At 40.6% G+C, this 15,480-nt stretch overlaps 1 protein-coding gene across 4 annotated transcripts in view; it reads right to left on the bottom strand.

Moving 5' to 3' along the window:
* AHNAK2 (AHNAK nucleoprotein 2) overlaps window positions 1-15,480 on the bottom strand; it is an 82,426-nt gene that overhangs the window by 27,695 nt on the left and 39,251 nt on the right. For 2 of the 4 annotated variants that reach the window (XM_074583806.1, XM_074583810.1), the window contains exons 2-6: window positions 3,643-3,719; window positions 2,759-2,848; window positions 1,929-1,985; window positions 1,182-1,323; window positions 217-398 (exon numbers count right to left, since the gene is read on the bottom strand). In XM_074583806.1, coding sequence (XP_074439907.1) covers window positions 217-398; window positions 1,182-1,323; window positions 1,929-1,985; window positions 2,759-2,848; window positions 3,643-3,719 — 548 coding nt within the window. The remainder of the gene's footprint in view (window positions 1-216; window positions 399-1,181; window positions 1,324-1,928; window positions 1,986-2,758; window positions 2,849-3,642; window positions 3,720-15,480) is intronic. The other 2 variants (XM_074583807.1, XM_074583808.1) reach the window with 1 other exon arrangement.

Below are 15,480 nucleotides of genomic sequence, written 5' to 3'. Positions count from 1 at the left end.
AGATTGTGGCTTTATTCAAAATCTATAGTCTTGCCCAGGATATTTATAAAGCTGCAAATATTGTTTGGGATTTTTTTTCTTTGCATGAATATTCATGCTAGTAGGTTTAAACACACGCCTAAATCTTAAGAAAGCATGTGTGTATTTTCTGGTGTGTTTCTACACAGCACATTACTACAGTGTTATCCAAACTTTGTAAATTAATCAAATAACTACCTGGCTTAATCTTTCCTTTTTGTACTGGGCTGTAGAGTGAATGTGTGCTAGCTCTTCTTTCCCAGCAATTTTTCTTTTGAGGCTGAATTGGACTCTGTATGGCTCGGAATATTGGAGAATCTTGAGTGCATCTTCATATTTGATATTATCGAAAAATATTGTAGCACTTAGAAGCTGATCGCCTGCAAATGGAATCAGACATCATTTTAATTAGTTTGTGTTTTCTTGCAGTTTTTCAAATGCTGTTAAATTAATGCTCATTACATAAAAAATAATTATCACATCCCATTTATTTAAAATATTAAATCATGTTCATATAATAGAATCACAGATTAGTTAAAGCTGCGAAGGACTTCAGGAGATCATCTAGTCCAACTGCCCTTCTCAGGGAAGGGTCAGCTACAGCTAGTTGTTCCGGTCTATGTGGAGTCAGGTTTTGAATATTTCCAAGGACGGTGACTCCACAACCTCTCTGGGAAATCTGTTCTAGTGTCTAACCACCCTGACAGTAACAAAGCTTTTTCTTATATTTTTCAGTATTTAGAATCTGGACCTTTGTTCTTGTTTAAATCATTATTTATTGTAGTTTCGTGGCATACTATTTTGTGAAAGAATCAAAGGCAGTTTCTTGATTAACGTTATGAGTTGGGTATTTTTTCATTTTAGTTGTGTAAACGCTACTTTCTATGTATCTTTTTCACTGTTCCAGTAAAAATTAGATCATTTTTTTTTTTGTATACCAAAAAAAAAATCACATTTCATTATTGTTTAAGAAACTGATCTTCAAAATTATTAATATGGAAAGGTTAAGCTCAGACATAATATTACTTGGTTTGGGATCTACTATTTCCATTACCTAAAAGGTAATATCAGGTATGTATCTATATGCATGTACAGCTACATACCTGAATATTTTAAGATATATTAAAAAAAAAACAACAAACAAACAGAAAATCAGACTGTACCTTCTCTCAGACTAAATATTTTTGAAGCAGGGGATTCCTTAAGTACTTTTTTAATAAATATTCCTTCATTTCCTCCACCTGTCACACTAAAACCACTAGCACCAGCTTCCACTTCTGTTTTCAGGGTCACTTCCATTGTCTCCTAGATACAGAAAAAAGTGTGAATTTATTATTCTTATTCATTTGTATCAAAGTTTTCTACATTATTCTGCAATAAAAAATTGAGTCTCCTCAGGTATATTTTCAGTAGCTCAAGAAAGATTATCTAAAATAGAGAACGTACTTACTCCGTGTGGGTTTGATTCTGTTCTAAATTAGAATTAAGTACATGTGTTAGGGCTACACTGGATCAGGGTCATAGGGAAAATAGGTTATAATTTTAAAATGTGAAACATATGGAATCTTTTAGGGCTGAAATAGTGTATTTTCTGCGAAGATGTTAAACACCTGAATTAGAGTAAACGGGCCAGAAAAGTCAGACTAAGAGCTGATGCTGTACTGTACTCAAACCAGAGAAGGCTAAAGAATGCTAAAATGAATCACGGAAGGACCCCAAATAGGACACGTAAGTGTTCATGCCTGTGCCACAACTAGGCAATTTGTGAAGTTGCTGGTCAAAACAAGTCTAAAGTGATTCTTTATCCATTTGTCCTTCCCTCTGTCCACCCATCCACGCCTATATGTTGTAATCGACTTTAGTATTTTGCAAGCCATATGCCTAAAACTATGGAGTGCTTTCAGACCAACCTGTGGATGACTCTGTTTTGATTTGTCTGTAGAATATTTTTTATTTTCTTCTTGAAGCTGAAAAATAATTTGCGATTATTTAATGTTCAGAAGTCATGGTGTTGTAAAGTACAACAGAAGTCCTACATCAGCTGAAATCCCTGGTTTAGACTAAGAACTGAGGCTGACTTTAATGGCAACAGAGCAAAATTGTGATCTACAAGTGTAATGTACAATGTGAATGATTTAACTATAGTATTCCCAGTAGCAAATTAGATGCCAAGGCCTCCATGCATTGTACCAAAATTTGCATGAAATGAATGCCAGAGACCAATTGTGTTAAGGCATTGGGAGCTTTTCTGTGTGTTACTCATGCAGCACATTTCTCATGTTTTCATCTTTGTGAACTTATATTTTTTTCATTTGTTTGACTTCGGCATGAATGTCAAACTGTTGCCTACTTATCTTAACATGACTGTAGTAATTAAATCTTTAACTTTGAATAACCAAGAGGTACAGGTAATTTTGAAATACCTATTAGTTAAATTCAAGCCAGCTAAATATTCTAATAGGAAAAGCATTGTAATTTCCTGACAATCTCTGGCCCAGGCCCTTTAAGGGATGAAGTCAAATGCATTTTTTTGCCAAGAAACAAGAATGGGGCCAACAACAAGTCCAGTGCCATACTCAAGCATCAATGAGCATGGCCCTGATTTTGGTGGGGACAGGAAGACAATATGGCTGCAACAACATCCTGTTACATGACATAAGAGTCTTGGCTAATTGTAGGAGATAAAGCCTCCTGAATCAACTTGGTAAAGCCATGCCTGCATGAAAACTCAGTGTCTTGCCTTTAAATATTCTTCTTCTATGGAATATTCATAAACTGGAGAGGATCCTTGTGGCCTTGGACGGATGTCTTCTACTGCCACTTCATTAACCTGTGGAAAAGAAATGAGTGGTGGAAATGAGCATCCACCATTAAATAGTGACCCATTTTTTTAGGAGAGTTTTTCTATTCAGGCATAGTCTCCTTCTGCGTACAAATCTTACATTAGTCATGGTGGATGTAGAATCACCAATAACTCTTCCCTTAGGTCAAGAACAAATACAATTCTAATTTAAGGATGTTACTCAAAAACACAAGGGACAGACTCCTGAGAGACAAAAACAATAGTATGCTGATTTTCATTCTTTTTATGAATTATATGCATCTATGGGCTGAACAGACTGAAAATACTAACAGATCAATTAGTAATAATTGAAAAAGACAATAAAAATTCCCTCTCCTGTTTTATTTGCACATGTAACCTTTGCATCCTGCGGCTCCAAACTTTATTGCCCTCTATAACCAAGGAAAACATGGAAGAGTCCCAGCAGGAATTTCTGCTGACAAACGCTTGGCATGCTTCCTTCTGGAGTCAAGCGATAGGGAACCAAAACCAGCTAAAGCTTTAAAGAAAAGTTACTGTAGTCAACAGCTGTGTAATAGTTTGCTAAGTCTTGGTATTAAACTTATGCTGGTGAATCATGGCAAAGAGCAGGTCACTTTATATTGAAGCATTATTCTGGCTTTTGAACTGGCAGGAGAATCCCAAGCAGAAATACATTTTTGATGGAGAAAAAAAATCTCCAGCAAGACCCAGCTACAAAGAAAATATTTAAGATCCCTTTTCAACAAGGTAACTGCCAAACACCCATCCCGAAGAAACCCCAAGCATAAAAAAAACCTCACAGAGTCTTCCTCCTCTGCATCCGCATCAGCATCAGCATCTCCTGGAGGCTCGGCCGGTCTCAGCTGTCGTCCAGAACCTGAAAGCAGTGTACAGGTTGTTGGTGTCTGTGGGAGCCATGCAGAGCACAGAGCTGCCAGCTTGCAAGCTGGAGGCCAGGGGACGTGCAGAGCCAGCTGTAGAAAGGCCTGCTTTCATTCAGATCCCTTATCTTAGATGTCATCAGGCCAATCTTTCCAAAGATACCAGAAATATTTGTATGCAGAAACGTAAAGGCTTTTGTGAAGGAAAAAAATCTCCAGATTGGAGAAAATGTAGAACTAGAAGTTGATCAATTTTTTTTTTTTTTTTTATTACCAAAGCGGGGCTTGAGGTGTGTATTTGGCAGAATTGTCAGGGTTTTGGTAGTGGTGTGGCTGTGGGGTGGTCTCTCGGGGAGGAGGTCATGGACCACCCTGTGCCAGATGCAGCCGCTTGCAGCCAGTGCTGGCTGCAAAGCTGAACTGATCCGAGGAGTTTCTGGCACATTTGTGAAAAGGTGTTTAAGAAAGGGTGGTAAATGCTGAGAAAAAGAAACAGCACCACTAGAGGAGGAGGAGAAAGACAGAGAAGACCACATCAGAGCAGGAGGAGAGAGGAAAGATGTCAGAGCAGGAGAAATCCTGGAGCAAAACAGGATCTTGAGAAGGGGCCGGAGGAAGAAAAGCCACCTCAGAAAGGGCAGAGAGGAGGAGGCTTGACTCTGATGGGCTGGCACCTGGTGGAGGAACCACTCTGGGGCAACTGAGTATGGAGCAAGGAGTGGAAAAAGAAAAGCAGCCACCATCTCCTGACCTCTGTCTCCCGCACCAGCCCTCACCTCCCCAAAAGGACTGAGTGTAGCCCACAGCAAGGGGGTTGGAGACCAGAAAGAGGGGACGAGAGGTGTACGGAGCAGATCTGAGGTGGTTTTATTTTGTTTATTTTTTTAAAATATCAGAATCAGTAATTAAAAGTTCATTAGTTGGCAATAAATTAAATCGATTGAAATTCCCCATCTCAAAACTCTTCCTTGTCTTCAACAGAGGTCTTAAGAGAAAAGTAAACATAATGAATTTTTCATAGTCATAAAGACTCTGCTTTCTTGTTTTTTAAAAGTATTCAGGGTGGAGAGAGATGGGGTGAAGGAAGCGGGCTGTTTGAAAGTATGATTCTGTTAAAATGCCTTAAATTGGGCACTGAAGAATGAAAACAGCATGATGTTCTCTTCTTTCTTCTCTTCTCTGAAAACAACATCATTTTCAGAGATCCAGGCTTAGCCAGTAGAGGACAGTGTGGCTGAATTACGCATTCCCCGATGCACAGGCTATTCTAATACACGCACAAGTCCTTGTCCTGATAACCATGTCTCCTTCCTCTCTCCATGCTCCATTTTTTTTCAAGCCATCAGGCTGTCCAGCGCTCTCATGCCCAATTCTGCAACTGCCATTGGTATACATAGTTTTCGCTCTCCTGAACAAATGGTCTGGCTTAAAAATATGTTCAAACACTAGAGAAGACAACCGCAAGCAGAGCTGTGCAACTCATTCATTGTCTACTTTAAATGAAGAATCCTTGGGCTGGAACACAACATTTCTGGATGTGGATATTACACGCTGTGTGTGCAGACAAGCTGGCACGACTTATGCGTGTATGCAATCACTCTAACTCACACAAGTTGCCAAGCTCTTGTTAAAATGGCTGTGATTGTGCTAGCTTTTCTTCATAGTTTTCTGATCTCCTACACTTATTTTTCCCTTGACTTTTTTGGAAGATGAAATTATTTAGTACCGGCAGGGTCTTGAAAGAGTTACGCCATGTGATCAGCAATGGACCACTTTGTTAAGATGAACGGAAATAGTGTCCTTCCAGTGGGAATATTCCATGTCAGTCTGTGAGCCAAATTTCCAAAACTGACAGAATAGAAAGCATCCTCATTAGCCATATGTACATCATCTTAATCAGCTCTTCTGTGGTATTTTAGCTTCAGAGAACTAAGATCAACTCAGAACGCATCAGGGCTGCCAGACCTTGCCGCCTTTAGCCTTCACAGAACTAGTCCTGATGCCTACGATGGACAATTCTAAAAACCACCTTTAATGCAAACCTTAATTCAGATTAAAGACTTGCATAAATTGTCTTGATTTTTTTTTTCAAAAGCTCTAGCATTTGCAATTTTCACACGCTCAAGAAAATTGGAAAATGAGCATAACTGTTAAAAAATTTAGATGTGTATTTATGAACCTGATTTTAGGCATTTCTGCCTGAAAATTCTGGAATCCCTCCGTGAAGGTCTTCACCACATGTATTTTAATAAGCATCATATGAGGAGAAAAGCTGCAGGACTGAGGCTTGATTGTTTAATTTGCTTAGTGCTTCTAAAGATTCAGGTGCCAACAGCGCATTCTATGGCTGTTACTAAAATTCCAAGAAACAGTAAGGACTTCGTCTTGTGGCATTGCCATATTTTTCACTTGGGAGAATCCCACCCACAAGCCCTGCAGTCCAGTAGAATGACTTAACAGAATATTGCTTGGATTGCTAGAGTGTTTGCTCTTGAGTGCAGCACTTCAAGGCTAATTACAGCACTGATCCCTGCTGGCTGCCAATAATTTTGCTACTGGAAAAGAAAAAGGAAAGAATTATCTGGGAGAATTCTTGGGCTGTTCCTCTTGGTTTAGTCTGGTGGAACTTCAGCGACGTTTTAGTTGTCTAGAACTGGAGCAATGCAAGTATGGGCTGCTCCGTTCTCAGGACTTGCATGGTCCTGTATAGTTTGTGCCGTCGATTTTTCCCCATCCAGTGGGGCAGATCCTTTGAGTCTAGGAGCTATCCTACAGGTTCTAACAGAGGTGAAACTTTTAAAACCAGCTGTTTTAAACAAAGGATTCTTAGAATGGCTAGGTGAACAACACCTTCAAAACTTTCCTGTTCCTAAGACCGAGCTACTCATAAAATCCAAGAGAATTAGATCACTTCCTGCATGTCCAATTCTTGTTCAGCGTGGATGCAGAGAGATAGACCTGGCCTTGGATGACATCTCATCTGGGCCTGGATGAGGCCATCTTATTTTCCACCAGCTGTTGATCAAGCAAAGCAGTGGTGTATGAGGCACAAGGGTGGCTTCACATGCTTGGCCAAGTATTGGCAGGCGGTTGCTCTCCTTGCCCTTGCTAGAGGGGCTGCGGATCAAGGTTTGCCAAAATGTTGCCAGAAAAATCCCCTGCTGAGAAGAGGAAAATCTGTCAGCATAAAAGGTCTCTTTCACCCACCTCATGATGGGTAGGAAGGGACAGAGTGCTCCTGTGAAAGCCTTTAGTAAACTGTTAACCTTTCCTCAATGGTGACTGTAGGACTCTTTCCTACAAAATGGAGCAACAGATTACTGTCCCTAGGGCTAAAAGAGATGTGGGTCGGATTGCGTGGAAGTACATCAGCTACACAAATGATTTTCCCTCCCAAAGCTTCACATCGAGGCCTTTCCATCCACCCTGATTTCCCCAAACTCCGCCTACTCTGCCCCTCTACCATAGCTAACCCGTGTCATAGAGACTTCTTGTGCCCCTGATTCCTACTGTAGACTAAGATTTGCTTCAGATTTTTTCCCAATTCAGAATACTTTAAAAACAAATCTGTAAAAGGGGAATTACAGTACATCACTGAATTCCATTTTCAGCAAAGCCTTCTTTCTGTGTATAAAAGACTGTGCCAATAAACTATGATTTATATGCACGTCTTTCTCATGCCCCAAATAGTAGTGATGCCAACATTTTACAGGTTTTAACTTTTTTTTATAAACTCTGGACAATCAATGCTTTGTTCAAAATGTTTTCATAAACAAGATGGAATTTACATCAGTGACTACTTCTAATAGCCACTGAACTGACTTCAGAACAAGGGAATTTTCTGAAAGAAAGCAGTAGGAGTTATATAGGCTGGAACACTTTCATATCATATACTGAAAATTGTATTTTCTTTTTAAATGCAACGTAAAAAATTTTTTTTTTTAATCTTTAATCAAACAACCCAGCTGGACTGCTTTGGGTAAAACCACAAAAACATAAAACCAGGTTATTTTTTATTATAATTAATAGCTTTTTGTCCACTGTCAGTTAGAAGACTCCTGCCTTAACATGTGGGCAACACTGGGACATCTTTTGCTCAGGTCTTTTCTGACAATGTAGAGCACACTCTGGGCACATCTTCTGATTCATATTATTACTAAGGAGAAGGAGGAGTGAGCAAGACAAACAACAACAATAATAATTTAATATCATTGTCATTGTTGGCACTGTGCTTGACCCAGTCAAGAATTCATACATGTAGGTCAGCAGTTTCCACAGTGCTCCCTCCTTCGTGTGCTCATTGTAACTAAGGTTGTGCATCACTGCCGCCACAGTTTCAGTGGGCTCCTGTATCACGCCCCTCTGCCCACAGCCATCTGTCCCTGTACTTGTGGATCTGCCTGTCCCTGTGCCCTCAGGCACCCTGTCGTGGGCCTGTTACTTCTCGTGCATGGGTGGCTAGTCAATGCTAATGCTCCAGAATTCCTCCTGTTTTTAAAATTAAATCCCTAATTTTTTTTTTTATTTTTTTGATTTAAAAAAAAACCCTAATTTTTAAATTAAATCCCTTTCTCCAAATGGATAGTATTCCTGATTTTCCCCCCCACAGCTTGTTCTCCCTCTCTTGCAGGTATCACAATTACTGGGATTCCTTTTCTTCCCTCAGAGCTCTCACAGTCACCTGAGCAGCGCTGCTGTGAAGCCCCGCAGCCCCTTCTGATTCACTTCTTATATTTGAAATAGGGAATATTTAAAATAGTTACAATATTTAAAATTGTAGGTCCCAGCTCAGGAAAGCACTTGATAACAGAACACTATGCACATGCTTGGCATTCATCTTGGCCTCTCAAGAGCAATTTTTCAGATAGGTAAGTTCACCTGACTTTAGTTTACTAAGAGAAATTTTTCACTTAAAGATTATGGGCAAAAAGGCAGCAATTCAAACATTTTAGCTTTTCTTTGGCAACCCCAGTGTTTCAGTTTCCATGTCTGCTTCTTTTTTATACCCATCCCAATCCACTGTTTCTATTATTTTGATGAGTTATTAAATTAATGCACCTTACAGTGGGTTCTTTGGGTTCCCCAGGATATCTCAGAAGACCAATTAATAAATGGACATCAATCAGCTAATTAAAATGTCACTTCACCTAGGCAGTGTCATAAAGTATATAAGATATTGCATGCTTGGTTTGGTTTCCTTAAAGCTCCTGTGACTGAAAAATGGCCTAAATCAGTTTTTTTTTTTAAAAAGCCCTCACAGACAAAGTTACAATGACAGCAAAAGGACCACCTTTTCCATCTCAGTTACCATTTTCTGGATATGAATATGAATTTTTGGCACTTAAAGAACTATTTTTCACCACTTTCCAAAATCAGCTGTACTAAAGATCTCTGAATCTACAAGCAGATCTTTGTTTTCTAACTGCATCAATTGGCTTGACGAGAGAATTTGCCAATCCCTGGGCTAAAAATGTTGTGCAAATGGTATGTACAAACACAAAAATAGTTACTCAGTATCAGCAGTGGCCTGAAATGTTTCACTATTTCTCTTTGTTTCCCCCAGAGTTTTTTTTTCAGCTCGAGTTACAAATGGAAGTGGTGACCTAATGCTACGTTAAAGAAGGGCTAAAAGCCTAGTGATTTTGTAATGCTTCAAGGTTTATTGTGAAAAAGAAAAAAACCATGGCAGATTCGTTGTCCTAGTCATAGAACCATAGAATCATAGAATGTGTTGGGTTGGAAGGGACCTTTAAAGGTCATCTAGTCCAGCTGCCCTGCAGTAAGGAGGGACATCTTTAACTAGATCAGGTTGCTCAGAGCCTCATCAAGCCTGGCCTTGAATATCTCCGGGGATGGGGCCTCCACCACCTCTCTGGGCAACATGGGCCAGTGTTTCACCACCCTCATTGGGAAGAACTTCTTCCTAATGTCTAATCTAAACCTACCCTGCTCTAGTTTAAAACCATTGCCCCTCGTCCTATCGCTACATGCCCTTGCAAACAGCCCCTCCCCAGCTTTCTTGTAGGCCCCCTTCAGGTACTGGAAGGCTGCTATTAAGGTCTCCCTGGAGCCTTCTCTTCTCCAGGCTGAATAACCCCAGCTCTCTCAGCCTGTCTTCATAGCAGAGGTGCTCCAGCCCTCTGACCATCTTCGTGGCACTCCTCTGGACCTGCTCCAACAGGTCCATGCGCTTCTTGGAACTGCCGTCTGGATGCTACATGGCAAAGAGCATCTGCTCTAACACCATACCTTGAGTTCCCCTGTGGGTCTTTTTAAGTGCAAATGCCAAGATTAAGGGTAAAGACTGTGAACAAAAGCAACTAGGAGCACACGAGTGTAGCAGGGAAGCTCTGTGTGAGTGAGGGGCTTGGCTGTGGCAGTTCAGAGCAATCATCCCCACCACCCAAATCCTCCTGGGCAGTTTGGTGGAGGAGTCGTGTCCTTCCAAGCAAGCTGGCTGTGAGGGAAACGATCCTGCAAGCAACAGCTGGCAAAGATTAGAATCTGAAAGTATCTGCAAGTAAACTCTTTTATGCACGCACTGTGTTCCTTGAGGAAGCTGCCACAAGGTTTAAAGCACAGCCCATGGCACAGGCTCTTGCACGGTCTATGTAGGCTTGGCCATGAGCTCCAGAAGGCCCCATGGCATTCCCAGTAAGGAGCTCCAACTACACTGGGGAAAAACCACCAGTGAAAAATCAACACCTTCATCTTCTGCGGAGAGTTCCTAGTGCATTCCACGGACCTGGATTCATTCCATTGTCCTGCAAGATCCCACAGAGTGAGTTACAACAACTGCTGGGCAGGGCTCTGGGGCATGGCAGGACTGCAGTGGGAATGCCGCGGCTGTCACTCTATCCCGGCAGGATACGTGGCACTGGGGAGATGCGGGCGCAATGTCACGGAGAAGGCTGCTGCTCCCAGCCCTCCATCGCAGGAATGTAATGTTACTTCACTTGAACCACTGCCAGCACGACAGCGGGGGCACCCAGTAGCTCCACCTAGACGAACCAGCTTGTCAGCTCTGAAAGGAATGATTACCACAGCAGAAAAAGCAGCCGTTCTGCCTCAGAAAAAGTGATAAAGTGAGGAATAGCACCTCCCCTTTCGTGTTTCCCCTCTGCCCTGTGCTGGGAGTAGGACCCTCCCTACCAAGCCCTGAAATTCTGATCTCCCTAACTTTCCATGGGATGAAGACAAAGGACGAAGTCTGTGGAATGAAGATTAAAGATTTTGCTGCTAAAGGGGTTTAACAGGCCTTATTATCTGCAGGATGCTATCAGAACCAGCTAGGCCTGTGTTTAAGCTATACTCCCGCCTTTGTTTTGCCTTGGGTTTGGTAATGCCCCCTGGCTGCACTCTGTCACTGAGCTGCATATTTGTACTGTGATGAATGTAGCTCAGACTTCGGAGCCAAAAGCAGGGGCTTGTAAGCACAGCAAAGCTAAAGGAGCAACAGCTCCCAAATAACCAACGTGTGAATAGTTTCCTTCCATTCAAGGCATGAACAAGATGTTTTGATTCAATACCTTGGTATGTTAAGCTGCCCTTGTCGGCAGTTAGAGTACTTCATTAAAAGCCTTCAAATCATCTCATCTCAAAACCTTCCGAAAACAGAAAATATATGTAAGTTATAATCATCAGTCTCCTCGCCCGACTGGAGACCTGTTTGTGAAGTTAGCTCCTTACTTTTATCAAGAGGAACTGTACTCTGCTCTGCAAAGTACATCCGAGTAGAGAAATGCCTAGGGTTTCTTACAGACCATGCTGAGCTCTGTAGGATTTTATAGAGCATTTTCTCCAGGTTGACGAATATCAGGGAAGATGTGGAAGAGCACTGGCAACTAAGAACTGCTATAAACACTACCATAAAAAGAGAAACTAACAGCCCCCGGATGAAAAGAAGAGTGAATGGCTTTCCTGTGAGTGTGTGTTTATTGATAAGCTCTGCACACAGATTTAAAACTATTAAAAGCATGCCTGCTCACACTTCACAATAGGAGCAAAACTTTAATGAGATCAATCAGAAAGGAGCTCTTTATTTTTACAGTGGTCCATCTTTCCTCTGATGGTAAAGATAAACTTAATAGAATCCATAGGATGTTTCAGAGCATGAGAATAAATCACTCTGGTGGGGCTCTGCACAGACTTTCTCAGCTTTAGTCGTTTTTAAACATGAAAAGCACAGGGGACTTTTTTTTCCTAAGACCTTTTTTTTTTTTTTTGCAGTTGTCAAATTGAAATTTCCCAGATCCTGGGCTAATGAGTTTCATCCAGCTATCACCATTTTTTGGTTATTTGGCTACATAGAAACATAATTTGTCCAGATGCATGTAACTCTTCTGGTACAAGAACAAAATATTTACTAAAACATTTTATTAGTCCAATGTTTCACCTGTTGCTAAAAAAGAATAATGTTTCATAGGAGTAACACAGTGCTTGAAAATAAGGTCTCAACCTAAGTTTGTTGTGAGAACATGATTAGAATGATGCCAAAAAAAGACAGCAAAAGCAGGTGCCAGTGGTTGATACCTGAACTGGTCCATCCCTCCTCTCGCTAGCTAAAATACAGCTGCAAGTCGCAGAGCGGAAAAGGCAGGTGGAGAAATGCTCATGGCACCCACCAGATGACCAGAGGTTGAGTGCTGTTTCCCCCTACCCCGTGGTTCCATCTCAGAAGTACAAGTTCTGCATCATCTCTGTAGATTTAGTCCGACAATTGCCTGGAAGGTGTAATGCCCTGCCCTGTGTCTGTGTGTTTGCCTGTCTTAGGCAGGATTTTTCGTCTCTTTCAGGTTTTACATGACAGAATGGGTTTCCAAGGTGAATTTTACTTCCTGCATGAATTCCCACGGTGTTCTGGTGTATAATTATTGTGATGATGGTGTGACATTTAGGACCTTCTCTGATAATTATCAATTATGTTCTTTTTCCAGGACTGCAGGGCCTCTATTCTCCCAGAGTCAGCAAAAGAAGGCAATGACTTTTTAGTAATTGTGGTTATGTATGTCCTAGCTCCTGGACCGAACCAAAATTTCTTACCACCCTTTTGGACAGGGCAAAAGCGAGTTAGAGATTCACAGCCAAATAAAGCAATAAAGACTGGTCTAATCCACTGTGATCCTCAACAGTTTCATCTCCTGGGACTCTCAACAATTTTATCTCTTGGGACATACCGTTTTTACTTGTGATTGAGTCTCTACCAGTGGTGTAAATAGTTGCACGGATACCCAGCTAAAATCTCCCAGGCTGTCTCTGCCCGTCTGCGTGGTCTGGGTTTCAAGAAGTGCTTCAGGGGCATGTTACAAATGAAGTGCTCTCGCTTGCTTACCAGCTTCAGAAACCCCAGTAGGAACTGCTCTGCATTTATTTGGATACCCAATATATTGATTAGGCATGTCACAGCTTTTTTCACTCGGAAGAAACCCCTTCATCTATATAAGAAACTAGCCTGTGAAAGTGAATGCAAAGCTGCCTTCCTCTCAGAGTGAGTTGATTCCCACCGTCCTCCCTGTTAGATAGGCGTGAACTCTGCTCATATCACGACTTGCCTAGAAGTGGAGGCAGGTGGGTGCCTATTGCAGATAAGGCCCATAAAGCTCAAGCAAATTAACTTTCCCACATTCCTTCTCCTCGCTGATTCACCCCGCTAAGAATCCAGGCTTCTCCCAGAGCAGATTGCCTGTTCCACTGCCAAAGCACAGTCCTGCTCAGATGCGGAAATGAATCAAATGAATACATTTATTAAAAATGATTGTGCTGTCCACGTAGGCTTGATTGGCAGCCCTGGAGACTCAATTTCTCTGGCCTTAGAGCAAGTACTGCTTAAGAACTAGCGTCTGAAACACCAACCTGTTTCTGAAGGTAGCCCAGTACTGACCCGGAGAGGTTGCAGCGTAAGTTGACTACTCCTTGTCCTCTCTCTGACACATTAGAGGGGGACGCTAATTCTTGCTGCTTTTGTTAGAGAGCACATTTGTCCCCTAAGGATAGGTCTTAAGGTAAGGATAAGAACAGAGGATCTACTAACATTATGCAAAAGGCCCAAAGCAGGCTTTACATAAATGGCACTCACCACTCCAAATTAGAAACAGATTTTTCAGCCCAAACTGCTCTTCAAAACCACTGCTTAAAAAACATCCTTATCAGAATCAACGGAGAGTAAAAATTTTTGCATTTTTATATAACTATAAACACATATACATATATATATAAATTTTTTTTCACATTAAAGATCCTTATGGTCTAGGAAGATTTTTCATTTCTCTTTACTCCACTGATAAAATTCAGTGCAGAATTAAGTGCCCAGACGTAGCAGTATTAATGGAGTGATGTTACTTTGCACATCTCTCTGGTATGCTGGGCATAGCCCCTCTCAAAAGAGGAATGCAGCAAAAACCTTGTAGCTTTTCCACAACCTTTTATGGGGGCTTTTATATAAATATCTGTCCTTGGAAAAAGGTTTCCAGTTTGAGAGAAATTTCCCTGGGCATCTTGTTTGGATGTAAATCACTATGGAAGAAAATATCCTTTAAGCTTTTAAATTCCTTAATGTATATGTAATACAAGAGATACGGGATAAAGGTGACAGAAAATTGTTATGGGAAAATATTTTACATCAAAGATAAAGTTAGAAGTTCCCTCACTTTGTTAAGATAAAAATCATTTCTGTCAATAAACAGTGATGGCAGCAAAATAGTATTTGGCACAGCCCACTTTCTCTTGGTTTTATGCGGAGTAGGAGAGTCCCTTTAAAAATTAGAGAGAATTTCTGGATGCAGACTGTGGCTCTACAAAAGCATAAAAGCTCACTTATAGATAAATTGATCCCTTGAGTCAAATTAATAAATTAATTAGTACAGTTCTGTTCACAACAATGCAATTGAAACCTGAATAAATGAACTATAAACTTGGGTTTCAGTCCAAAAAAGGTCAGATTCCAAAAGAAGTCAACAGGTGACTTAGCAAATTCTTTTCAAAAATTTTGTCTCCTTTTTTCAGTTCATTGGTTTTCACCTCTTTTTTGAAAGTGTTTCCCTAGCAGATGTCTACCTTGCCCCAGCATTTTCTAAACTTGCCGTTTGATAACTGTCTTCTTTTACAAATTAAATTTGTAAACTTAATCTTTATTGTTTGAGATTAGAAATAATCAGATATGTGAGACTGAAAAACACTGGAATTTTAAGTGCATGTTAAATTACAGAAGGAAAAAGGGAAGGTGACAAACCTTCTTTGCATTATATTTTTGAAAAAAAAATAAAAAATATTTGAATCTTTACGTGTGGTTTTTAAATGATTCAGTGCTCATTTTTCCCCTCTACACCATCTAGCCAGTCTGAGGCACCCAAAAATAACAAACCAGCATATTTGCCTAATAGATTAGAGGAAAACACAGTTTAGTTAAGGAAACAGATTTCATTTTTATGTTTCACAGAGGCTAGTATAAATGACAGGGAGAAACCATTTTTTTTTAAAAGGCTCATTACTGGATTTCTTTTTGGTTAAAGACTTAAACAACAAGAAAGTAACTACCCTGCAGTTCGTCCATGTAGTAACTGGTGAATGAATTGAGATGGGTGGAGTTGTTTGAAAGCACTAAGAGGAAAGCACTAAGAGGACTGTTTCTTGGATTTGATTATCATCCCTAAGGCTGATTCATAACAGTTCCAAACATTCTGAGCTTCTCTGTAATAAGAAAATAATGATATCTTCTGGAAATGAGTAACTGTTTCTTTATCATAATGGCCTACTCGGACA

The sequence above is a fragment of the Larus michahellis genome, chromosome 4, assembly GCF_964199755.1.
Source record: "Larus michahellis chromosome 4, bLarMic1.1, whole genome shotgun sequence".
Lineage (NCBI taxonomy): Eukaryota > Metazoa > Chordata > Aves > Charadriiformes > Laridae > Larus > Larus michahellis.
This window is presented reverse-complemented; position numbering and strand designations above follow the sequence as displayed.